The sequence below is a fragment of the Aquarana catesbeiana genome, linkage group LG04 (genome assembly GCF_042186555.1).
Source record: "Aquarana catesbeiana isolate 2022-GZ linkage group LG04, ASM4218655v1, whole genome shotgun sequence".
NCBI classification, from domain to species: domain Eukaryota; kingdom Metazoa; phylum Chordata; class Amphibia; order Anura; family Ranidae; genus Aquarana; species Aquarana catesbeiana.
Genome location: NC_133327.1, coordinates 13409668 through 13437254, shown reverse-complemented (window position 1 = coordinate 13437254; position 27587 = coordinate 13409668). Strand labels below are relative to the sequence as shown.

The 27587-nt window shown below is 43.5% G+C and overlaps 1 protein-coding gene across 7 annotated transcripts in view; it reads left to right on the top strand.

Annotated features, from left to right (window-relative positions):
- NCOA1 (nuclear receptor coactivator 1) overlaps positions 1-27587 on the top strand; it is a 589360-nt gene that overhangs the window by 499627 nt on the left and 62146 nt on the right. For all 7 annotated transcript variants that reach the window (XM_073624852.1, XM_073624854.1, XM_073624856.1 and 4 more), the window contains 4 exons: positions 7723-7818; positions 13194-13334; positions 16681-16828; positions 19700-21068. In XM_073624852.1, the coding sequence (XP_073480953.1) occupies positions 7723-7818; positions 13194-13334; positions 16681-16828; positions 19700-21068 (1754 nt within the window). The remainder of the gene's footprint in view (positions 1-7722; positions 7819-13193; positions 13335-16680; positions 16829-19699; positions 21069-27587) is intronic.

Genomic DNA, 27587 nt, shown 5'->3' with positions numbered 1-27587 from the left:
AATAACCCCCCCCCAAGTCTTTGGTGTTAGTGGGCTAGTAAACCCCAGGGGTGAATAGCACCTTTAAATTATTGGTTATAGTTGACTGGGTGGGTCCCAGGATCAACGGCCTCCAAATTATTAGTGTCGGGGTGATATTGGCCCCCAGGGGAGACTCACCCCCCCCCCCCCCCCCAATAAAAAAATAAAACAAAATAGTACCAGTGGAAGAGTGGCCACTAGGATAGTATAGCTCTCCAAATTATTGCCGTAGGTCGGATAGTGAACACCAGGAAAAAGAAAGTAATTAAAATCATTGGTGTCAGTGGAATAGTGGGCCCCAGGGAGAAATAGCTCCTCAAATCATTGGTGTCAGCGGGATAGTGAACACCAGGAAAGAAATAGTCCTTCAGATCATTGGTGTTAGTGGGATAGTAGGCCCTAGAAAAGAATAACGCCCCCAAGTCTTTGACGTTATTGGGATATTAAACCCCAGGGGAGAAGACCCTCCTTAAGCTATTGGTTTCAGTTGAATGGTGGGCCCCGAGGAGGAATAGCTCCTCAAATTATTGGTGTCAGTGGGATAGTGAACACCATGAAAAAAACAGTCCTTCAGATCATTGGTGTCAGTGCAATAGTTAGCCCCAAGAGAGAATAACCCCCCCCCCCCAAGTCTTTGGTGTTAGTGGGATAGTAAACCCCAGGGGGGAATAGCACCTTTAAATTATTTGTTATAGTTGAATGGGTGGGTCCCGTGATCAATGGCCTCCAAATTCTTAGTGTCGGGTGATATTGGCCCCCAGGGGAGACTCACCCCCCCCCCCCCAAAAAAAAAAATATAATAAAATAGTGCCAGTGGAACAGTGGCCACTAGGATAGTATAGCTCTCCAAATTATTGCCGTAGGTTGGATAGTGAACACCAGGAAAAAAAAACTAATTAAAATCATTGGTGTCAGTGGAATAGTCGGCCACAGGGGAAAACAGCCCCCAAATTATTAGTGTCAGGGAGATGTTGAAACAAAGGGGAGAATGCCCCTACAATTCATTGCTGTCAGTGGGCGAGTGGCCAACAGGGAAAAATAGACCATCTACTTGGTGGTTTTAGTGGAATAGTGGGCACCAGGAGAGAACGGCCACCCCACATCATTTGGTGCCAGGGGGATATTGGCCTCCAGGGGAAAAAGCCCCTCCAAACCGAGTCAGTGAAATAGTGGGCCCAGTAAAGAATGTCAAATCATTGGTGTCAGTGGGATAGTAAACCTTAGGGAGGGAAAAGCCCCTCAAATCATTGGTTTCAGTTCAACAGTGGGCCCCAGGGATTAATAACGTCTAAAATCATTGGGGTCAGTGGGATACTAGTGAATACCAGGAAAAATCGTTTTTCAAATCAGTGGAATAGAGGGTCCCAGGGGAGAATGGCGCCAAAATTATCAGTGTCATAGGAATATTGGCCCCCAGGGCAGAATGCCCATCAAAATCATTGGTGTCACTGAAAGAGTGGGCTCATGTAGGGGATAGCCCCTTCAAATCATTGGTGTCAATGGGATATTGGCTCCCAGGGAAGAAAGCCCCCCCCCCCCCCCCCCACAAAAAAACAATCAATAGGGTCAGTGGGATAGTGGCACTGGGGTAGAGTAGCTCCACAAATCATTGGTGTTAGTCAGGTAGATAACACCAGGAGAATAAGTAATTCAAACCATTTGTTGGAGTGGGATTGAAGCCCCCATGGAAAAACAGACCCTCATATCATTGGTGTCAGTGGAATAGTGGACCCATAACAGCCCCCAAATTATTAGTGTCAGGGGGATAGTGGCCCCCAGAGAAGAATGTCCCCTCAAATTATTGGTGTCATTGGGATAGTGAATCCCAGGAAAGAAAAGTACTTCAAATAATTGGTTTCAGTGGGATTGAAGCCCCCATGTCAAAATAGTCCCTCAAATCACTGGTATCAGCGGGATATTTGCCCTCAGGGAAGAATGCCCCCTTCTCAAAAATTCATTGATGATGGGGAGAATAGCTCCCCAAATCTTTGGTGTCAGTCCGATAGTGAACTCCAAGAAAAAATAGTCCTTCAAATCATTGGTGTCAGTGGTATTAAGGCCCCCAGGGAAAAAATAATTGGTGTCATCAGTGGAATAGTGGGCCACAAGAGAGAATGGCTCCCAATTTGTTAGTGTCGAGGGAAATTGTCCCCTAAGGGAGAATGTCCCTTCAAATGATCAGTGTCAGTAAAATAGTGGGCCCCAGTGGAGAATGGCTTCCCCAGATGATTAGTGTCAGAAGAATAATGTGCCCCAGGAGAGAATAATAACCTCAAATCTTTGGTGTCAGTGGGATAGTGAACCCTAGGGGAGAATAGCCCCTCAAATTATTGGTGTCAGTGGGATATTGCACCCCAGAAGAGAATAGCTCCTCAAATCATTGGTGTCAGTGGAACTTTGGCCCCCAGGGAAGAATGCCCCCCCCCCAAATCATTGGTGGCAGTGGAACTTTGGCCCCCAGGGCAGAATGCCCCCCCCCCCCCAAATCATTGGTGTCAGTGGTGGTACTTGCCTTAGGACAGGAGCCTGCAGTGTACACAGATAAAGACTGCCCGCCAAAGCCTCTTCTAGTGACGTCTCTCTCTGCACAGGTGCAATTGTCCTATCAAAGGGTTTATATTGATATCCATCCAGTCTTAAGATTTATACAGCTCTGTCTCACAGGATAGCCAGTTTGGTGGCCTCACTTTGTTTTGTTTTTTTTCTGTAGTTAAGCAATTAAGCTCACTCTCACTGTTCAGTCACAGGTTGGGTGAAGGTTAAGATCTATATGTGTTTAATAACTGGCTGCATGACAGAGCTGGGTAAACCTCACGACTGGATGGACAGAAATATAAGTCCTTTAAAAGATATTACAAGAGGGGGGGGAAGGGATTCGTCAGCCCCTATGGACATCCTCCTTCATACTGAAAAAATCTGTTGCGTTTCCTTTTTAATTACGGCATTGAGGAAAGACTGCACCACTTCCTGTGTGGTGTTTGAATTGGCGGCGATCGCAAGGGATCTCTGTGCAGTACAGAAGCATTGTACAGTTACAGAATAGTCTGAGGTTACTACAGGCCAGCAGTTATATAACATCAGAATTTCTAGAAAAACAAGTCATAGCCGAGAATGTGAAGCCGCACTGCCAGAGAGACAGGCCTTGGCTTTGCTGTCCATTAGATCGGTGGAAGCAATTATCAGGGATAATGGGCAGTAATTGGAGGTCTGATCCTGGGAGGAGGATACGCAGGTGCTGCGGATATGAATTATCGCAGCATCCTGGAGATGTGAGCATCTCTCGTTTTATACTAGTGATATACACGTACGAGAGTGAAAAAGACCAAATGGCCTATCAAGTCTACCCCCTTTTTTGATTTTTTTTTTTTTTTTGTAAACCATTTTTTTCTGAATATAGATCTACGTTTGTCCCATGCATTTATAAATTCACTGTTGACTGACTCACTACCTCTTGGGAAGTCTTTTACCAGCCTCAACTACTCTTTCAGTAAAATAATACTTTCTAAGATTAGTGTTGAATGTTCCTCCTGCTAGTTTGAGGTCATGTCCCCGTGTTCTTAATCTTTGCTCATTACTGAAAATACCACCCTTCCTTGACATTCATGTACTTAAAGGTTTCATTCATGCCCACCATCTTCCTTCTTTTTACCTTCATGGTGTACATATGAGGTTCCTGAAGTCACTCCCAATATGTTTTATCCCTCAGACCTTTCACCATTTTTGCTGGCCATCTCTGGACTTGTTCTATCTTCTCAATTTATTTTTCTAAGTGGGGTCTTCAAAACGGGACACAGTATTCTAAATGAGGTCTAACTAAAGCTCCTCCTGCTGGTGACTCCTCTAGAGATTTAAAGATCTATATAGAGGAATCAGGACCTCCTTCCTCCTGCTGGTGACCCCTCTAGAGATATAAAGATCTATATAGAGGAATCAGGACCTCCTTCCTCCTGCTGGTGATCCCTCTAGTGATATAAAGATCTATATAGAGGAATCTGGACCGTCTTCCTCCAGCTGATGACCCCTCTAGTGATATAAAGATCTATATAGAGAAATCAGGACCTCCTTCACGTGCTTGTATCCCTCTAGTGATATAAAGCTCTATATAGAGGAATCAGGACCTCCTTCCTCCTGCTGGTGACCCCTCTAGTGATATGAAGATCTATATAGAGGAATCAGGACCGCCTTCCTCCTGCTGGTGATCCCTCTAGTGATATAAAGCTCTATATAGAGGAATCAGGACCTCCTTCCTCCTGCTGGTGATCCCTCTAGTCATATAAAGATCAATATAGAGGAATCAAGACCTCCTTCCTCCTGCTGGTGACCCTCTAATGATAACTAAAGATCTATATAGAGGAATAAGGACCTCCTTCCTCCTGCTGGTGACCCCTCTAGTGATATAAAGATCTATATAGAGGAATCAGGACCTCCTTCCCCCCTGCTGGTGATCCCTCTAGTCATATAAAGATATATATAGAGGAATAAGGACCTCCTTCCTCCTGCTGGTGACCCCTCTAGTGATATAAAGATCTATATAGAGGAATCAGGTCCTCCTTCCGCCTGCTGTTGACCCCTCTAGTGATAAAAAGATCTATATAGAGGAATCAGGTCCTCCTCCCGCCTGCTGTTGACCCCTCTAGTGATATAAAGATCTATATAGAGGAATCAAGACCTCTTTCCTCCTGCTGGTGATCCCTCTACTGATATAAAGATCTATATAGAGGAATCTGGACCTCCTTCCCCTTGCTGAAGAGAAATTAGGAGTAAAATAAACCCCATCATTGGTGTCAGTGGCAGTAATAGTAACTCCCAGCATTGGTGTCGGTGGCTACAAAAATAACCCCCAGCATTGATATTGGTCGCAGCAATAATAACCCCCATTATTGGTGCCAGTGACCACAATAATAACTCTTAGCATTAGTGTCAGTCACTGAAATTGCCCTGAATAGCCCAAGTGTCTACAATTAATAGCATTGGGATGCCCCAGGGTCAACCTGGACGCGCATCCTGATTACACCATACAGGTTTGTCGCACCGAGGTCTGCTCAAACACCCTCCACCTTTACTCCTGTCCTTTCTTTCCCTCCCTCTTCTCCCCTCTACTTTTCTTCTCCCTCCTCTCATCCTACATCTCTATAACCTCTCACCCCACAGTCATATGTTATACCCTTCAACTATATTAGCCCTCACTGTTCCTCGAATAGGCTATTACCGTCTGCTCTTGGTAGGTGACAGGATGTTGGTGCTCTTGTTAGCAATGGTTCATATTGTGTACTGGAAATGTGACATACTTTATATTAACCTATGATATTGATATCTGAACGCTACTTATGTTATCCTATTCCCAACAATAAAAACATATTTGACTCTAAAATTAATAGCATTGAAAAACTTAGCAGCATCCGATGATTTCATTTATAAGAAGCAGTATACAGCATGTGTGTCACACTTGTGCAATAGGATGGGGGGAGCGTGTTATTTTGCTCCAAATGTTATATAATTGGGTTAGAGGGAAGCTATACAGATCACAAGGTAACCCAATTTGCAAGAGAAGGTCGTTGATCTATGGCACACATTTTCTGACATTTCAGCTTGTGTTTGAATTTACAGAGACTGCATAAACATTCAGAGGACTGGAAACAAATACCTGACCAACCAGTTTAGTACTTTCCACAGTAAATATCATGATATCTTTTTTGAGCTGATTTAGCAATCTGACTTTGACATTTATACACAGTAATTTTCCAGAACAGTCAACTGAGTAGCATGTGTTCTTAAAGGAACAATTCAAATTTGAGCGCATTTCGCAGTGCCCCCTCCTCGATGTTCCAGAAACAATTTACTTTAGATTCTGGTCTTATATAAGAGTCCACCTGCCTGGCTCTTTTGGAAATGGTGGCGTGAATTAAAGTGAACCTGGTGGCTCTGAAAAGCAGGTCCTTGTGGTATGATTGGTCCTTGTGGTATGTGTACCTGTGTTGGTCTTCAAATCCATCCTTGTCCTGAGGACTCCAATGGCAGTGTGATGACATCACAAAGAGTTAAGCAAAAGCATCCTCCTTCCAGGTACTAAATCGACTGATCCCTATGATCATACAGGCAATTGGCTGATTGGCCAAGCATCTCAATTAATTTGTCCTATTGAAATCCAATGCAAACAACGGATGCAGTCTGATGACAGCAGAGCTCAGTTGGCCTCATTAAAGTGTACGTGTACGGGGCAAACAAAACAAAAAAAATTGCAGTACGTTTCTGCAAATAATGCCTATTTTCCCATGTTTTTTACATTAAAATACCCGTTGATCTGAAAAAAAATGTTCTCAGCTCAAATTTCCTGTTATGGGCTGATGACACACAAGACAGATAAAAAAAAATTCTCTTTCACAAAGATTTTACTGAATTCTGAGTTTGCAACCAATGACAACCAGATAAGAGATGATTCTAGAGAATAGCTATGACAACACCCTACAGACGCATGTAGGAGGTCAACATTTAAGGTTCGGTTGTCTCCAAGAGAGAAGGGGTATTGAGGTGGTTTTCAAAGGCCTACTTGTTGGTAAATTGGTCTACAGAGGGTGCTATTGGGTGTTACCCCATAGAAAAGATAACAGGATGGGAAGGGAGAAAGGGGGCAGATAGTGGGATGGGAGGGGAGGTGGGTAGGGCAATGGGGTTAGCTATAGGGCAGAGTCTGGGAAAGTAGAGGCATTGGAAAGGGAAGGGTTTAAGGTTTGCGAGAGGGGAAGGTAGGAAGGTGGGGGAAGGAGAGATGGGTAAGAAGAAGTGGGAGGAAAAAGGAGATAAGACAGAGGCCAGGTGGTCCTTGAAGGGTCCTTTGATGGTAAATTGTTCTATGGATGGTGTTTAAGAGGGGGCCATTGATTGCTGTACCATAGAAGATGTAGTGGGATGGGAGGGGGGGGGGGCAGGCAGTTTGATTGGAGGAGGGAAAGAGGGAAGGTGAGATGGACAACGGGTTTAGGTAAGGCAAGAGTTAGGAAAGTGGAAGTAGTTAGAGAGGAGTTATGGAATGTAGTGGAATAGGAGAGCGGGGCAAGAAGTAAAGGGAAGAGGGCTGGAAAAAGAAGAAAGAGAGAGCAGAAAAAGGGAGAGAGAGAAAACAAAGAGGGAGGGATTAGGACCATCAGTTGACTGCCTGCCATTTAAATAATTAACAAAAAGTTATAGGGGATAGTCGGTCACATAGGATATATCCTTGTCTATCACTCTTTCAATAATCTTCCCTCTGTGTCGAATCTGATGGCCTGTTAGCGCCTCATTGATCATTATAAAATGTATGCTTTTTTTTACTTTGTCGAAAATCAGAGAGGGGGTCTTTCAGGCTCTAGCAATAGCTGGTGGCCATAAAGACATGTGAAACATGTGCTAAGGTTCTCTCCACTCAAAAGATTCCCAGGATAGGCTTATTAGGAAGAACTTCCCATTGATTATTGTGTAGAGTAAGAAGGTTGATATTTAGGAGGAAGCAGATGGTGTTATGGAACCCTATAAAAAAATAAAAAAATAATTAAAAAAGGAACTTTCAATGGTATATTTAGCACCATATTTATCTGACCAGAATATACACTTTAGGCAGCCTTCTATATCATTCCCAAAAACAAGGCAGTCATATAGGTATATGCCTAAATAGATTTAATTTTCCTATACAATAAGCTAACCAATGTCTTTGTGTCTCGTTGGCAGATTTCCAGTCGTGTCTGATCTGCATTGCGCGGAGATTACCTCGGCCTGCTCCTGTTCCCTCTATGGAGTCTTTCATCACAAAGCAAGATGCTACAGGTGAGCACAGTGGGCTATGGAAAGCTCCCAAGGTCCCCTCGCTAGGCTGTGCCATGAGATTTGTATGCAGGCAGTTGTGTCCCTGTGCTGTCATTGGTTCGTCTTTGCTTTTCTGAGCCGCAATGAAAAAGGAACACTGGGAACCCCACTGATGGCGTGCTAGAACATGGAGCCAGTAGTCTGCAACGCAGCAATGAGATTTGGGTAGTACAGTATGATTAAAGGGAAAATCGGAATGGGTACTTTGGATTTGCAGATGATGTCCTTTGCTCTAGGTATATTTGAACCAGCTGCCAAACTCTTTCCAAACCTTGAGTAGAGTAAGTACACATGTCAAGTTTTATTGATATCTTTTACCCCTTTTGAGGACATCCCACTGCTATACTTACCAACATTTCAGTTCCGGTGCCCTGGATACATTTAACCACACCCACAGAATTTCTCAGGCCCATCCTGTGACCGGGCACTCCTGCCCAAACCCCATTCACATACTGGAGTGGCCCAGCCAAACTCTGCCTCTACTTATGTAAGGGCCGCCCTGAGAGCAAGGTGCAGTACGGTGTGGTGGGCAGTAAACACATAGAGTCCACAATAGGCAAGAGCAATATATTGTAGAAAGGTTCAACACAATACAACTAGGCACAACCATACAGAGCCACTTACGAACTGTTACAGTGGTCTGTAGACTGGAAAGATGTAAACAGCCTCTGCAACGAGGAGCGGAATGCGGCTTGACAGGTCCACACCCAAAGCGAAGGCTTTCTGAAGCGAGGTAGACATTGTCCCTGCACTGCCCCTCTTTCTCTGGAAACTTTCCCTATCTCTAAGCACTGTCCCTGCCAGACGGGGAACCTGTCCCCTCACTGGCCACTTGCATTAAGCGCCAAAACCCAGGAGTTGGCATCTTAAATAGACCCTGCCTAACCTAAGATGGCCGCTGAAGTCACTTGGTGCGCCAGCGTCCAATCAGACAGCTGTGTACCGGTAACTGCAGGAAGTCATAGAGGAACCAAGTTCCTCAAAACTTCCTTCCCCTTTTGCATTGCCAATTTGGCTGAACAGACTGCATGCACCTGCCTTCAACCCACCGAAGGCCCCTGTTCACCATAAAGTTGACACTGTGATCCCAGGACATGTTCAAGGACATCAAGTTCAAGACATCAAGTTCAAAATGGCAAAACTGGGACAGTTGTCATCTGTGTACTTTCTGCCCCATGACACCGTGTGACAGGACAGAAAATGAGGGGAGCAGTTGTCACTGGGACAAAAAGATCAGTAATTATGACCTCATTAACCTCATGATACTGGCTGCACGCATATATGTGGCAACCTGGCGGGTGGGCCTTAACGCCAAATGGCCGCATATATGCAACCCTCTTTAAAACACTTACCGTGCAGAGAGCGCACTCCCTGCATGCTCCCAACATGGTAGCCAGCAGAGATCAGTAAGCTCCAGATGCATACTTGCAATCAGGAGTTTCTGATCATGTGACCACCTTTGTGACAGCCAATCACAGCAGTCACACGACCCAAATGCCCGCCTTTGCCTCCCAGGCTTTAAAACTCTTAAAGGGCCGAGAGGCAGTCGGCGCGAGGTGGTTAAAGGACCCTACCTATTTTACTGGGGAGAAAAAAAAGTCTTGTTGCAGCCTGTGTTCCCTCTCACTTCCTGTCAGGATAGGAAGTGATGGGAAATATTTCCAATGGTGTCACAGGGATTCTGTTCTTTCCCTACTCAAAAACCAAAAAAAAAGAAAAAGGTTCAAGAATAAAGAAGTTCACCTGAGTTGACCACTGGCGGCATAATTTGTGATAGCCAGAGTAAGCTCAGAGTAAGCGAGCAGCTTGGAGACAGCTAGTTAAAAGAGAAAATCTTGTACTGAAATCTTCGGTTTGAACAGTGAAATGAGCAGCAGGCGTTTATTAGGATAAACTAGATTTTAAAAGCTGCACTTTTACGTGTTCACCTTCTCCTAACATTTTCTGTAATGAAAATGCTGATAAGATCATTACAAACTCAATCCGGTTTATACAAGACTGATGGTGGAATGCGGAGCATCTGGCTGCATTGTTGCTGGAGACTATTTTATGGCAGGTGGTTCCCCAGCTGTTTTATCATTAAAGGATAACTGTGCTTTTAAAAAATGCATTAGCTCTTTCAATATATCCAGGACAGCTTTGTAAATATAGCATTTTACCTCTGCTCCTTTCCTTTCCCATGCTTTGACACCTGTCATTGCAGGCTCACTCCAGTGTACAAAGTACTGAGGTCTCAGATGCTCCAGATGTCTCCAAAGAGCCGTAAATAATATTTATAATATGTAATGCTAAAGAAAACTGTGATAGACTAGAGAATTATTGGAGGAAATGGTCAGAGACTACATGAGGGGTTACAGACTGGTAGTCCTAGCTGCATTTGGCAAGACTTTGCAGAGGCCATGAAAGAGAGAATTGTAAACTCCATGTCCATGAACCCAACTCAATAAGCTCTGGAGAGCCATATTAGATTCCAGGGTCCATGTTCTCCCTGTTCATGAAGAGTGTTTCAAACTAATCGCCATAGCTATACCAGATGGTCTGGGCTTGGAGACATGCAGATCGGAATTGTAGATGTGGTCTTGTGCCAGGAGATGAGGGGAGGCATTCAAAACCAAAGGCTTCATGTCTCTCTCTGGGTGGATGATAGTTTTCCTTGGGAAGGGTGTGGAAGGGAAGGTCTGTTTGAAGTTAGGCTATGTATATCTTGGTCCCTTCTGGAGATCAAGCTTTCCGTTTTCCCCAGGAAGTGTGCAGAGTGGAAGGTCTGTCTGAAGACCAAGGTAGGAAATATATATTATGGACCTTTCTGGAGATCAATTTATAGTTCTCCCTGGGAAGGTCTGTCTAAAAGCCAAGGTAGGAAATGTATGTCATGGTCCTTTCTTGGGAGGAAGCTTAAAGTTCTCCCTGAGAAGGGTACAGAGGGGGAGTTCTGTTTTAAAACAGAGGTAGGAGATGTATATTATTGTCCCTTCTAGGGAGCCAGCATATTATTATTATACATTATTATACAGGATTTATATAGCCCCAACAGTTTGTGCAGCACTTAACAAAATGAAGGCATACATTACATTACATTACAATTTGGTAAAAGAGGAATCAGAGGGCCCTGCTCGCTAGAGCTTACAATCTAGGAGGGAGGGTCAATTGATAAAAAAGGTAATAGCTGTGGAGGATGAGCTGATGGAGAAAGTAAAATAGTGTATTAGTTAGAAGAAGGCTAAGCTTCTTTAAAGAGAAGGGTTTTCAAGGATCGTCTAAAGATGGATAGATTAGAGGACAGTCAGACAGATTGGGGTAGGGAGTTCCAAAAGATGGGAGAAGCCCTGGAGAAATCCTGTAGGCGAGCATGGGAGGAGGTGACAAGGGAGCTAGAGAGCAGGAGGTTTGGGGGGGGACCGAAGAAAGCAGCTTGGTTGGTATTTTGAGACTAGGTTAGTGATGTAGCTGGGGGCAGAGTTGTGGATGGTTTTGTAAATTATTGTTAGTACTTTGCATTTTATTCGTTGGGTGAGTGGAAGCCTCCCTGACACTGAACAGTTGGTAAGGTGGATGAGTCTTGCAGCAGCATTCATTATGGATATACAGCACAGTGTTGGACAGCACAGTGGTGTAGTGGATAGCACTCTCGCCTAGCAGTAAGAAGGGTCGCTGGTTCGAATCCCAACCACGATACTACCTGCCTCGAGTTTGCATGTTCTCCCTGTGCCTGCGTGGGTTTCCTCCGGGTACTCCGGTTTCCTCCCACACTCAAAAGACATGCTGGTAGGTTAATTGGCTTCTGTGCAAAATTGGCCCTAATATATGAATGTGAGTTTGGGGACCTTGGATTGTGGGCTCCTTGAGGGTAGGGATAGTGAGTGTGTGATGTATGTGTGGAGCGATGCGTAAAATTGACGGCGCTATATGGGTACCTTAAATAAATAGGGATAATTGTAGACACGCACACTCACTCAGGTTGAACTGGATGGACTGGTGTCTTTATTCAACCTTACTAACTATGTAACTATGTTTACCTGTAGCTCTTATGGGAAGGGTGCAGAGCAGAAGTCTGTTTGAAGCCTACAGTAGAATATGTATATCATGGATGGTCCTTTCTGGGGAGGAAGCTTATAATTCTTGTTCCAAAGGGTGCAGAAGGGAAGGTCTATTTGAGAACTAAGGTAGGAGATGCTCTATGGAGCAAACGTAAAGCTCTCCCTGGGAAAGGTGCAAAGGGGAAGGTCTGTTTAAAAACCAAGTTAGGAGATGTATATTATGGTCCTTTCCATGGAGCAAGCATCTAGTTCTCATGGGAAGGGGGCAGAGAGGAAGGTCTGTTTGAAGAGCACAGTAGAAGATGTATATCATGGCCGTTATTGGGGTGGAACCATATAGCTCTCGTTCAGAAGGGTGCAGAAGGGAAGGTATATTTGAGGACCAAGGTAGAAGATATATATATATATATGTCCTTTCTTTGTAGAAAGCATAAAGCTCTCCCTGATAATTGACAATCTGTTGCAAGACTTGAAAATTGCTGTTCACAGACGCTCTCCATCCAATCTGACAGAGCTTGAGATATTTTGCAAAGAAGAATGGGCAAAAATGTCACTCTCTAGATGTGCAAAACTGGTAGAGACATCCCCAAAAAGACTTGCAGCTGTAATTGCAGTGAAAGGTGGTTCTACAAAGTATTGACTCCGGGGGGCTGAATACAAATGCACACCACACTTTTCACATATTTATTTGTAAAAAATTTGAAAACCATTTATAATTTTCCATCCACTTCACAATTAGGTGCCACTTTGTGTTGGTCTATCACCTAAAATCCCAATAACATACATTTACGTTTTTGGTTGTAACATGACAACATGTGGGAAATGTCAAGGGGTATGAATACTTTTTCAAGGCACTGTATATGTGGAGAAACCAGGAATACATTTATATGCTATCCTAAGTGTCATCTTTCACACCTTTTCTGGCTGCCGTACACAAGATGCCGACAAACGACAAATTGATAACACGGTTCGTGCGCCATACGAAGATGAGTGCTGGCAAACAACTTCACTCTCCACTTATTTTTATTGGCCCGTTGACAGAGCATACGAGAGGTTGTGCAAACACTCGATTTGGAAAGCTTGCCCCGCATCTAGAGTTCTTTCCTCCCGGCCGAGGCCAAATCCCTGACATTAAGTATGATTATGTTTGATGAAGGAAGACAATCTTGTCATTTTTCCAGGGCTTGTTGCTTTTAATAGGGGGGCTTCTCTAAAAAAAAAAAAAAAAAAATGTTAGTGTTTTCTTATGGGACGGCTTACAGTAACAGAGTTCTTGTGTGTTTTATTTTTTCTGTTTAGGTAAAATAATCTCTATTGACACGAGTTCCCTGAGAGCCTCGGGTAGTACGGGCTGGGAAGACCTGGTCAGGAAGTGTATCTATGCTTTCTTTCAAGCTCAGGGCAATGAACCATCCTATGCCAAACAGCTCTTTCAAGAAGGTGAGTGTAGGGTCTGCTCCGGGTTGGGGTGTCTAAATACCAGCATGGCATAACTGAGCCTTTCAGATGAAGGTTCGGTTCACTTCCAAGGTCGTTTCAAGCTGAGCTCTGGGTGGGAAGCTGAATATGCAGTTGAAATGCATGTATGTGAATCGGTATATCTGCCGAAAATGTTAGTGATTCTGTTCAGCCAAATGTGTGATTTACGCATTCCTGCCACATTGAACAAGAGATCCCGGCACTGGTACAGGAAGCGCTGCTCTTCTGTGCACAAGATCATGGTGCATGAGGGATAATTATGCAAACAAGGGAGTTAGGCATATATTAGGGAAGGTTAGGATTACAGAGAGGGTTAGTGTTAGGGTGATAGAAAGGGTTAATGTTAGGGTTTCAGGGAGGATTAGTGTTAGGGTTAAGATTAGCATTACAATGTGAGTTCATTTTAAGGCTACAGGAGGCTTGTGTTAGGGTTACAGGGAGGGTTAATGTTGGGTTTACAGGGCACATTCGTATTAGAGTGAAAGAGAGGGTTGGTGTTAGGTTTACGGGGAGGGTTAGTATTAGGTCTACAGTGTAAGTTGTTGTAATGCCCTTTACACACGATAGGATTTTCTGATGGAAAATGTGTGATAGGACCTTGTTGTCAGAAATTCCGACCGTGTGTAGGCTCCATCACACATTTTCCATCTGATTTTCCGACACACAAAGTTTGAGAGCTTGCTATAAAATTTTCCGACAACAAAATCCGTTGTCGGAATTTCCGATCGTGTGTACACAAATCCGACGCACAAAGTGCCACGCATGCTCAGAATAAATTAAGAGACGAAAGCTATTGACTACTGCCCCGTTTATAGTCCCGACGTACGTGTTTTACGTCACTGCGTTCAGAACGATTGGATTTTCCGACAACATGTGTATGCAAGACAAGTTTGAGCCAACATCCGTTGGAAAAAATCCATGGATTTTGTTGTCGGAGTGTCCGATCAATGTCCGACCGTGTGTACAGGGCATTAGGGTTACTGTTGAGGTTACAAGGAGAGTTATTGTTACATTTACAAGGAGGGTTAGTGTTAAAGTTACCAGAAGGGTTAGTGTTAGGGTTACAGACAGGGTAAGTATTAAGGCAATTGGGAGGTATGGTGTGAGAGCTACAAGGAGGGTTGGAGTTGGGGCTTCAGGGAGGGTTAGTGATAGGTATACAAAGAGGATCAGCGTTAAGGCTACACAGAGGATTAGTGTTAAGCTTATGGGCAGAGTTAGGTTAAGTTTAAAGGAAGAATTGGTTTGGGGGACTACAAAGAGGGTTAGTGTTAATGTTGCAAGGAGAACTACTGTTAGGGTTACAGTGAGTTTTAGTGTTAGGGTTACAGGGAGGGTTGGTGCTAGGTTTGCAGGGGGGTAGTATTAGGTTTACAGTGTAGGTTAGTGTAAGGGTTATTGTTGAGGTTACAAGGAGAGTTAGTGTTAAGTTTACAGGGAGGGGTTAGTGTTAAAGTTACAAGAAGGGCTAGTGTTAGGGTAACAGGGAGGGTTAATGTAAAGTTACAGGAAGGGTTAGTACTAAGGTTACAAAGAGGGTTATTGGGAGGATTTAAGTGAGCGCTACAAGGAGGGTAAGTGTTAGGGCTACAGGAAGGTTAGTGTTAGGGCTACAGGGAGGGTTAGTATTAGGGCTATAGGGAGGTTTGTGTTAGGGCTACAGGGAGGGTTAGTTTTAGGGTTACAAAGAGGATTAGTGTTAGGCCTACATGTAGGGTTGTGTAAGGTTTATAGGAAGGATTGGTGTGAAGTTAACATGGAGGGTTAGTGTTAGGGTCACGGATAGGTTAGTATTAAGGTTACAAAACGGGTTATTGTTAGGGTTACAAACAGAGTAAGTATTAGGGTTATAAGGAGGTTTGGTGTGAGATCTACAAGTATGGTTTTTGGGGCTACAAGGAGGGTTAGTGATAGGGTTACAAAGAGGGTCAGGGTTAAAGTTACAGACGAGGGTTATTGTTAGGCTTATGGGCAGGATTATTTTAGGTTTATAGGATGGAATGGTATTGAGGATAGAGAGAGGGTTAGTGTTAATATTGCAAGAAGGGCTAATGTTAGGGTTACAGGGAGGGTTAGTGTAAGGTTACAGGAAGGGTTGGTAGCAAGGTTACAAAAAGTGTTATTGGGAGGATTTGTGTGAGAGCTACAAGGAGGGTTAGTGTTAGGGCTACAGGGAGGGTTAGTGTTAGGGTTACAAGGAGGATTCGTGTTAGGCCTACGTGTAGGGTTATGTTAGGTTTATAGGAAGGATTGGGGTGATGGTTACAGGGAGGGTTAGTGTTAGAGTTAGGGAAGGGTTAGTATTAAGGTTACAAAATGGGTTAGCGCTGGGGTTACAGACAGGGTGAGCATTAGGGTTATAGGGAGGTTTGGTGTAAGAGCTACAAGTAGAGTTAGTGTTGGGGCTACCGGGAGGGTCCGTGATAGGGTTACAATACAAACGAGGGTTAGTGTTAGGCTTATGGTCAGGGTTATGTTAGGTTTATAGGAGGTATTGTTGCAAGGAGGGCTACTGTTAGGGTTACAGTAAGGGTTAATGTTAGGGTTACAGGGAGGGTTACTGTTAGAATTATAGAGGGGTTAGGGTTGCAGGGAGGGTTGCTGTTAGGGTTTCAGGGAGGGATACTGTTAGGATTACAGGGGGGTTAGTGTTAGGGTTAAGGGAGGGTTAGTGTTAGGATTACAGGGGGGTTAGTGTTAGGGTTACAGGGAGGGTTAGTGATCGGTTTTACAGGGTGGGTTAGTGCTATCTTGCAAATGTGAATTAGCTACACACAACCCGATAGCTACAAGCAGTTAGACATTCAAGCTTTCCTTGTATGAGTTTGGTGTCACAACAATGTTCCGAAGAATGGGCTGACGTTTGAGCTGTATGAAGCAGTCCAACCTACATATTCAACAAGGTAAGCCTGCTAGCACTGCTATGATACGAAGTAAACAATATGGAGGCACACAGGACTAAAGAACCATGAACAAAACAGGTCACCAGCATTAACACAGCAGTTTTTGTTTTTGAGTCACCCCTGTAGTTTTATTACCTGTTGACCCCGCCAGTAGAGTCATTCAAATAAAAACTGCTGTGGTAATACTAGTGACAGACTTCATCATATGTGTATTATTTTTTATTCTTCCTAGAGTTCCACTTTAATCATTTCGCTGCCAATCCCTGTTATTGTTAAAGTAGACTTAAAAGTGGGCTTATAAAATTTAAAAGAAGCTCAATTGTTTTTTTGTATGAAAAAGAATGCAGATTGCTGGATTTCTAAATATTAAAAAAATGATGTAACTGTCTTGTGATTGTCCGCAGTGATGACGAGGGGGACAGCCTGCAGCCCTTCTTACAAGTTCACCTTGAGTGACGGCACTGAGTTGAGCGCACACACAAAGTGCAAACTATGCTACCCACAGAGCCCAGACATGCAGCCCTTCATTATGGGGATCCATATCATAGAAAGGTGATGGATGAATCCCTGCCTTCTTTTTGTATCTTTTATTAAGTCATTCTTTTAAAGGATTTCTTTCTTCCCTTATACCCCCTTTCCCTCTCCTTTCTTTTCTCCAACCTTCCAAGATTATGTCTCCAAGGCCATTTGATAGACCTAGGCTGGTGTGCCTCTTTCTTCACCCATGCCCACCATGAACTCTCCTGTTGGCAATTCAGGCAGTGGTTGTAAAAACAGTGTTCTACTTAACTCTATACCGATGTTAGATGGAGGACCTATGACCCCTGTGGCATTTTTTTCACCATCCATGGACATACTCTAATAGGGTGGGGTATGCAACAATAAAAAATCCTAGGCTCTTTTCTAATGCCAGAATGAACGTTTTCATTCAGGTCATTAACGATGGACCTAGAAACCCTTCTACCAGATCTTCTCTTCTATGGCAAGTCCCTTAATAGAGTTCCCCTGGAAGTCTCAGTATGCAGCTTAAAAAAATGAAGTCTAAAGAGAGTAGTATTGGTAATTATTGGGGACAGCAAGACTAAAAGTTCATTGGCTGCTTCAAATCAAAAACTTTAGTTTTTGGCAGCCACTGCAGAGAGCAAATTGTGAGACGGGGACTCAACCTCCCAGGTCCATTGTCTTGTGTGGCTGTTACCAATTCTAGCTATGGGAGTTCAGTGACTGGAACATATCCCTCTTCTCAAAATTCCTTGATCAAGTGACACCAAGGTTTTGCATCTGCTACTTCCAAAGGCCTTCGGATATAAGTACTCTGTCTATAGACCATGGCAAGAATGGTCTATAGACAAAAGCATTGGAAGCGATAGCCAGCATTAGGGAAGTACCCTACCTTCCTTATTTTCTTTCAAACCAACCCCCCCAACCCCTCAAGCTTCCCTTTTCCCTTTTTTCCTCCTTTATTTTTTTTCCCTACCCTACTTTGATGGCTTTCCTTCATCCCTATTCTATTTTTCCTCTCTCTACCCCTTCTCCTCCCTTCCCTTCACATCTGCTCTACAAAATCTAAAAGGTAACAACAGTAGATTCAACTGTTTAATTAGTAAAAACAATAGTAAACCGGTTTATGGGATTTTTAAAGTGCCAACCCAACAACAACTCTTATCAAAATATTATTTTATTACATTAAGTTTCTAAAATCACATGAGAACAGCAGTGGGCTTCAATCCCAATTGCATGACCTTTATTTAGCCCAAATTGTGTAGAACTTCCATATCTACCCTAAAAAAAAACCTTCTGCTGCTCAGCTAGTTGATACCGTATTGTACCTCTATCTCGAATTCAAAAGTCAACATATCAAGATACTTATGCCCCGTACACACGGTCGGACATTGATCGGACATTCCGACAACAATATCCTAGGATTTTTTCCGACGGATGTTGGCTCAAAGTTGTCTTGCATACACACGGTCACACAAAGTTGTCGGAAAATCCAATCATTCTGAACGCGGTGACATAAAACACGTACGTCGGGACTATAAATGGGGCAGTAGCCAATAGCTTTCGTCTCTTAATTTATTCTGAGCATGCGTGGCACTTTGTGCGTTGGATTTGTGTACAAACGATCCGAATTTCAGACGGATTTTGTTGTCGGAAAATTTTATAGCAAGCTCTCAAACTTTGTGTGTCGGAAATTCCTATGGAAAATGTGTGATGGAGCCTACACATGGTTGGAATTTCCGACAACAAGGTCCTATCACACATTTTCCATCAGAAAATCCGACCGTGTGTACGGGGCATTAGTATATGTTCAGTCATCAGAGCTGATTAATGCAGTAGGAAGCCAATGGTGTTTCTCGGATCAGATTTGCTTCACCCCGAGATTTCTGGAGGTGTCTATATATCAAAGAAACCATCTATTTAGTCATGTTCTAAAAGAAAGAGCACCTAGAAAGGAGACAGCAAGGGATACAGAAGGTTCCTAGAGATCATACAATGTTCCAACACATCTCATTGACTTCTAAGCAAGATCCACCCATTTGGAAGTTTAAGGTGTCACTGTAAAACAGGGAAATTATACCAGAGTCCTCATTATATAGTATCGAAGATAGGGAACATTTTAAATATTGCTGCAGCACTCCAAGTAAGTAAAATTCTGCTGCACTTTTTTTTTTTTCAGGAGGCCATACTTTACGTGCTCCTGGCCATACGTTTTACTTTAATCTAAGTCCTGATACTGTACATCTAATAGGTCCTTTGAGCTGTAGGGGTGGCAGTGCAATAAAGGAATAGTCATTCTGCCAAATCATGTGCCACCATGGTTGAGTGAGAAATGTCACCAGCACACCATGGATCTCCAGAATGGGTCCAAAGCTTTATTCAGCAATCACATTGTTACAGCAGAAGCAACGTTTCTGAGCCTCGCAGGACCCCTTCATCAGGCATGTGACCATACCAACCACCGTGATTGAGTGTACATTGGAGGCGGAACCCTGCGGTGACCTCAGTGGGTCTCCTCCAGCCTAGAGAGGCTGATTGACAGTATAATACCTCCCGACATCATGTTTACTGTTAGAGTTTTGCAGAGCAAATCTACTCCCAGTGTTACCTGACATCAAGTTACCAACTAGAGCCTCTTCAGCCATCCCTGTTCCTAAGCTGCAATTTTTTTGTAACAAAAAACAGAACAACAAGATGAGATGATAAAATTGTAACTTTTTTTTAATTCGATGTTACATTAACTGGGTTTTCTGAGCTGAACTACAGTTTGTTTTTATTCTGGTGCCTTGCGCAAGTGTTTCTTTACAGAACTATGCCTATCTTACTGAATGGACTTCCCCTTTTATTTTAGACATACTGTATTTTTGGAGTTTTTATTAAAAGAATGTCATAACCATTAGAAAACTCTCTTTTTGTTCTTAGGGATCAAAACTCTCTCTGCACCCAAGACAACACTAACTCAGGAATGTCACTACCGCGACTCAGTCCCTCGATCAACTCTACCATTTCCCCAGCACCAGGGATGCCCTTCTCTTCTACCACCTCTCCATCCAGTGGCAGCATGCTGACCTCCAGCGTAAACCAGCAGCATGTCACCGGCCTCCATAACATCAGCAGTTCCAACACCAGCCAAGCTAACTATGGATGTTCTCCTGGAAGTCAGCTTGGAACCAACGTGGCCTTAAATATGGGGCAGGCCGGACCCCAGAATAGTAACAACCTAAACCTCAACAGTTCCCCCATGAGCAGTCCTGGGATGAGTCCTTCCCAGTTCATGTCTCCAAGGCCGCGGGGAAGTCCAGGCCTGGTGTCCCGGCCTAGAGTTTCAGGTAATCCCTTTTCTCCACCCATGCCTACCATGCACTCCCCCGTTGGCTTGTCGAGTAGTGGTTGTAACAACAATAACAACAGATCTTTTTCCAATGTTCCCCAAAACTCCATGCCAATGTTGAATGAAGGACCTATGACCCCTGTAGGATATTCCTCACCCTCCCCAGGCATGACAAGTGGGATATGCAACAACAGTAACAATCCTAGGTTCTTTTGTAACAACTCAATGAACCCCTCTGTTCAGGCCATTAACGATGGACCTAGCAACCCCTCCAACCCCTTTTCTACGACATCCCCTGTTCTGCGGCATGCCCCCTCACAGAATTCCCCTGGAAGGCTCAGTATGCAGCCCATAAAAATGGAGCCTAAGGAGAACAGTATTGGTAATAACAGTGACAGCCGGGTTGGGGACAGTGAGGCTAAAAGTTCATTGGCTGCCTCAAGTCAAAAACTTGTTCAGCTCTTAGCAACCACTGCAGAGAGCAAGTTGCGAGATGGGGATCCAACCTACCGAGATCCACTGACTTGCCCCGTTGTTTCCAATTCTGGCTGTGGGAGTTCAACAACTGGAACGTGTCCCTCCTCTCACAGTTCCTTGACCGAAAGACACAAGATTTTGCATCGGCTCCTTCAAGAGGGAAGCCCTTCGGATATAAGTACTCTGTCTGTAGACCATGACAAGAAATGCTCTGGGTCCAGCAATAGCCAGACTCAGGGGAGCACGGCGGACATAAAGATGGAGCCTTATGGCGAAAAGAAAAAGGACTCCAAAGATCAGCTTCTTCGTAACCTACTGGACAAGGACGAGAAGGAGGTGAAACCATCTCCTGCCCTAAGCCTGGATGATGTCAAAGTCAAGCTGGAAAAGACTGAGCAGATTGACCAGTGTGGCTCTGCATCTGCACGTACCACAATGGTCAAGCAAGTTCAAGAAGACATAAAGCTGGAGACTCCAAATCAGGTAAGACTTGTCCTATTTTCTTTTGTCTTTCACTGGCTCTTTGAGGTGTTCCAATATTAGAGAATATGAAAGAAACTTTGCTCTTTTTGTTTGTGATGTGATTTGCGAGTCCATAAGCGCAGATCAAGAAAGGTATCTATATCTTTTTCTGTACTGTATTTTCAAAGTTCAAAGTCGAACAGTACTCCAGGCTCAACATTCTCCTCGGCTTTATTATGTGCTTGGCCCCCAAGAAGGTAAAATAAAGAGCATGAAGGTGCTCCAGGGTGAAAAGCTGCCAATTAGAGGACTGGAGTATTAAAGAAAGTGGAAATAGCATATTACTTTGACCTTCCATCCCTACCACATCATCTTCTCTGCCAGGAGATCTTCTTAATTGTATCTAATCCCACTAAACCTAAATTGTATCTAAACCCAAACTAGTTATTTGATGAGGTTGCTGCATTAGATTTCTTAGTTCAGGCTTTTTTTCCATTATTTTTGGCTTGGTGATCCTGCCAGTTACACACTTCCTATCCTAGGGTGACAACACTCACCGCACTATATCTTTGGATAGCACTGTTGTCACCTTAGGCTTTTTTGTGCACTTCTGTGCAATGCAGTGTTGTCATTCTAGGACAGGACTACAGAACACCTCTCTCTCTTCTCATTGCCATAACATAGGGGGGAGAGTGATAACTGATAAAAAAAGAAGCACAAGCAGAGAGCTCAGGAAGTTATGAACTCAAAATATTTCTGGTAGGATCAACAGGTATTTGTTTTCACTTTTTGAATGGATATAACAAAACTCATTTGACGGCATAGTTAACAGATCAAAAGAAAACAAAATAGAGAAGCTCATTGTTGGGGTTTAAATACACTGCAGCTATTTACCTATCTTGTGTTTTCAATACCAAGGGACATCTTGCAGCAACCTTTCCCACTCTTTTTAACCCAGACGAACCTTTAAAAAAAAAACTAAAATCCCAGGCAACCCCTTCTAAAACTAATTCATCTGGGATAAGTGGGAAAAAATGGTTTTACAGTTTGAGATCAGTGGGAAGAATGTTTCTTACTTTGGTGGTCAGTGGAAAGAATGTTCTTTTTTATTGGTGGTCAGTGGGAAGAATGTTCTCTTGAGTTGGTGATCAGTGGAAAGAATGTCTCCTTACGTCAGTGATCAGTGGGAAGAATGTTCCTTACATTGGTGGTCAGTGAAAAGAATGTCCTTTTTTATTGGTGGTCAGTGGGAAGAATGTTCTCTTGAGTTGGTGATCAATGGAAAGAATGTCTCCTTACATCAGTGATCAGTGGGAAGAATGTTCCTTACATTGGTGGTCAGTGGAAAGAATGTCCCTTATATTGGTGGTCAGTGGGAAGAATGTCCCCTGACATTGATGATTAGTGGGAAGAATGTTCCTTATTTATTTATTTATTTCAGTTACTTATATAGCGCGGTCAATTTACGCAGCGCTTTACATATACATTGTACATTCACATCAGTCCCTACGCTCAAGGAGCTTACAATCTAAGGTCCCTAACTCACATTCATACATACTAGGGACAATTTAGACAGGATCCAATTAACTTACCAGCATGTCTTTGGAGTCTTTGTCTTATGTTGGTGGTCAGTGGGAAGAATGTCCCCTTACGTTGGTGATCAGTGAGAAGAATGTCCCTTACATTGGTGGTCAGTCACAGGCGCTCCTTTTTCCTACCCTCACAAGTATATGCGGAAACGACCATCAAAAGGGCCCACCGCCACCTTTCTGCCAAGTCGGGCCGGATTCACCGGGAGTGAAGTTCCCCGACACCCCCCCGACATCACTCACTCACAGACCCTCTACTGTCAGTCAGTCGTTCCAGCGCGGATGTCAGTCCATCGCAGTTTCCTACCTGTAAGAGCTACATTGGTGGTCAGTGGGAAGAGTGTCCCCTTATGTTGGTGACCAGTGAGAAGAATGCCCCTTATATTGGTGGCCAGAAGTAAGAATGTCCCTTACATTGGTGGTCAGTTGAAAGAATGCCCCTTATATTGGTGGTCATTGGGAAGATTGACCCTTATATAAGAGGTCCGTAGGAAGAATGTCCTATACATTGGTGGTCAGTGGATATAATGCCCCAATTACAGGAAGCCAAAAAGATCATTGGTATCATGCCACTGGCTCTGCCAAGTGATGTTGCCCCAGAAATATGCCAGCATCATTGGATGGGAGGTTATTCAGTCACAGCTCATGGAACCCCTAGCAACCTCTGGAGAAAACCTAGTTGAGAATGGCTGCCTTAACGTGCTTTATTTCTGTTAATAGTAATGTAAGACAATGTACATATTAAATTGTAAAAGTGTTTAAGACTTTACACCTTTCCCAACAAGGGCTTCCATGAGCTATAAACCAATGACCTATCCCACTGACATCAAAAAGTTGTAAACCAACAGCACCCAAAACAGCTGGAAGTTTCATCTTCCTCAACAGTTATGCTTTTGTTGAATTCTGGTATCGCCCTCATGTAAGAAGTAAGACTTTGATACACTTTGTGGGCCAGCAAGAGCTGGTGGTGGGTTGGTCATTTTCTTTTGTTTTCTAAATACTGAACAACCCCTTTAATGCAAAACTAATTTGAGTTTCATCTCATTTCCTGTTATGTCTACAAGTCAGGAAGGAAAGGAAATTCGCCCTTGTGGGACAAAAACTAAAAAAAAACCCAAAAAAACAACAGGGGATTTAACTTATCCCTACTGTGTGTCCAAAATTGTAAAAAAGTTTTGGCCTTAGATTTTTAACAATTACAATGCCAAGGTCTGATTATCTAAATCTACAAGCCCATGATGAGCTGAGCTCAAGGGCCCTTTTATCGTGTTCTCTCTTCCTGGTGAAGGGGGCGAGAGTAATCGTCCAGATATTGAGTTACTCAGTGCACTCAGCCTCTCGCAAGAATTTCTCGCGTTCCATTGTCTCTACTTCAGCCAGCTGGACGAGGAGTGAACTGTATGGCTGTCCCAGAGCTGGAAACCAGATCCTCTGTATGACACATCGGGACACTCTCCCTTCCACTCCACCAGTTCTTCTACTGGAGTGCCCTCCGTGGATCAGTCCGCCACTGCAGGCCCGTTATCCGCTGAGTGATGACAGGCAATATCGGCGAGGATGATATTGCTTTGGGTTTGTTTTTTCTAAATATTCCCCATTAAAATCTATTTATTTCACTCTTATTTTATTGTGATTGTGGGAGGCATAATAGATAGATAATTCTATCCTATCTATCTATCTATCTATCTATCTATCTATCTATCTATCTATCTATCTATCTATCTATCTATCTATCTATCTATCTATCTATCCATGCCAGTGTCCCCAGCCATGTGCCATGGTTTTATGCTCCGCTAAGTCCTGTAGTAATGTTGGAGATGAGAAAAAGAAATCATGGCATGCAGAGGGGTGTCAGGTACCTGGCCCTACTAGAAGTGTTGAATGCTGAAGAGAAGAAGAACGAGAACAGAGACAAGGGCCACCAGGAAGGTGAGTAGAACTCCTCTTCTATTCCCAGGATCTGCCATTGGGAATGTTTTGGAAACTTGGCAGGGTCGCTTTAAAATCGTGTGCCTAGGCTACTTCTAGTTTGGGGTGAGACAGATTCACCTAATAGTTGACCTCTACTCAAATGTTAACTTAAGCCTTCCTGATTGCTCTTGTTGTGATGGACAGATAAAGAATAATAGAGCCTGGATGGGCATCTTCTCCAAGAATGGTTAATTCCGTTATTCTTCTATTGCAAATCCCAGGATGACCGGTATTATAGCTCTATGGTAGCACTGGAGTACAGGTCCACTTTAAGGAGGATAGATGGATTTGTTGAAGGAATCATGGAATGAACACTGTTTGCTGACCTGACTTGGTTTAGACATCAGACACATTATGCAAGGCAACCAAGCAACAAGCACCATGGCAATGAAAATCACTAATACCAGCTTGAATTCTGTAACGTGACTGCGGTGTTGCTGCTCTCGTTAGTCCCGAATCATTATCCAGAGGTTTCATCCATCAGTTCAAGCACGCACATGAATGCGGAACGGTACGTCTAATCGGCGGCTCAGAATTTAAATACATAAACAGAAAGCTCTGTGACAAAAGACAGTGAAAATGATCTTTGAAAATCCGTCTAAGAAGAAATCGGTTGGATGCCGATAGCTTTTATCACGGCTCATTCATCAGTCCGGCCATGTCGTATGATGTAAACCCCTCATGTAAATTCATCCACGCTGACACTTCCCAACTTTCTCAATACCTTCTCCGGCTTTTGTCTTGGGGTAGAATAGGGGCTGTTTAACATGCCGTTGGCCAGGAGACCCTCTACTTTATGTCGCCCGAAATGCGAAATGCTCCAGCAGTGGAACCATGCATAGATTTCCACCCAACTATTACAAGTCGTATTTCTTTTTTCGTTCTGTAGCTGTGTGCAGATACACTCGTAGGTGTCATTGGTACTGATCCTTAATAAATATTGACCTCCAGATGACAAACAGCTGCAATGCGAATACCCTAAGCACTCTTACATGGCAAGAAGATCCATCTCAAGTGTAGGTCTTCACCCTGGGTGTACTAAAGATGAGCGCCAGACACTTCAGTAAGCTTAAAAGATTAACAGGTTGATCATAGAACTGTAGAATACAATATGGGAAGGAGAGTTAGGTATAGATCAGGATATCCCCAAGATACAACTGATATCAAATATTAAGCTAGACCTTAATCCCATCTGAATCTCCTTTAAAAACATCGAACCCTGGTTGAGAAAGGCTGACCTAGCCAATTAGCAAGCCTTGGATGGGATGGGGTTACTGGTGATGGATGCTTGGGGAAATGTTAAATATCTGGGACCCTCCCTTTTCAGTTGTTTTCCCCTCTTGGGTTTTTGGCCATATGGGAATATCACCCTGACTTTGGGCCTAGGGCAGTGGTCTCCAAACTGTGGCCCAGGGGCTGGATGCAGCCCTTTGCTTGCCTTTATCCGGCCTCTGGGGCATAAATTTCCCACTGATACAAGAGTACAAGAGACACTATTCTGCCAAGTGACGCCAACAATGGGGCACTATTCCTCCCAATAATACCAACTTGGGATGCACCGATACCACACATTTGCGCGAGTATCGGTACTCGCGCAAATGCTCCTGATACTGAGACTGATATTTTTGTGGCACGATCTGCGTCAATACAAAATGAATGGGCACAAACCGCACTGCCAGAATCACATGCGATTTGAACAGGAATGTGGTGCGATTTCTTTGCGAATCACATGTGTTTTCCCCCACCGCTCCTGTGTGTGTGTGTGTGTGTATAGAATGGGAAGCACCTTCAAGTGGGCACTTTATTAAAAATGTCCAGGTCCCGCCGATGAGAGCAAATTATGGCCGCTGGAGGTACTAACAGGGCTGTTATCACACTGCATTCCTGTTCAAATTGCATGCGATTCTTTGCAGTGCAATTCGCACCCATTTATTTTGTGTTGACGCAAATCGCACCGCAAAGTATTGGTACTCAGTATTGGCGAGTACATGACTGAAAGTATTGGTACTAGTACTCGCTGATAAAAAAACGGTGTTGGTGCAACCCCAATACCAACGATGGGGCGCTATTCTTCCACCTTATATGAAATATGATGTTCTCTCCCACTGATGCCAGGAACATTTCCTGTAATAACTCGGGCCAGAAATGTACATGGCACCTCAGTCCAGGAAGTAGATGCCTGAACAAAGATGGCGGCAAAATCTTCCTTACAGGGATGTAAGCAGCAATACCAATAATGACTGAGGTTCTAACCCTTCTCCATTCAAGCCACAGTAAAAAAAAAAAAAAAAAAACGTTTTGGCTGGCTTTCCACTTTTCTTTTCTTTCTTTTTTTAATCTCTAATGCTGCGGTCTAGCTGATTTATCTTAGAAGAATGTATAGTTTATGGTTATGATTGAGTGAACTGATTGTATATAAACAAATTAATCACTCGATGTTTGACTCTTTGGAATCCCCGCTCACAATCACCATTCAATACTTTCTTTTTTTTTTAATGGGTTACCTGAGCTCAGACCACACCTAGATAAGAGTAAACTCCCTAAATATAAATTCGGGAATTTCTTTATGGTTGCGCGATGCTCATGATGTCACCTGTACTGTGCATTAATCTGTCTGACTGGTTGTCATCTTAACCACGTCAGCCCCGGAAGATTTGGCTGCTGATTGACCGGGCCATTTTTTGCGTTACGCACTGCGTCGCTTTAACTGACAATTGCGCGGTCGTGCGCCGCTGTACCCAAACAGAATTGACGTCCTTTTTTTTCCCACAAATAGAGCTTTCTTTTGGTGGTATTTGATCGCCTCTGCGGTTTTTATTTTTTGCGCTAGAAAAAAAAAGGAGCGTCAATTTTGAAAAAAACCTAATATTTTTTACTTTTTGCTATAATAAATATCCCCCCCAAAATATATGAAAAAACATTTTTTTTCCTCAGTTTAGGCCGATATGTATTCTTCTACATATTTTTGTTAAAAAAAATC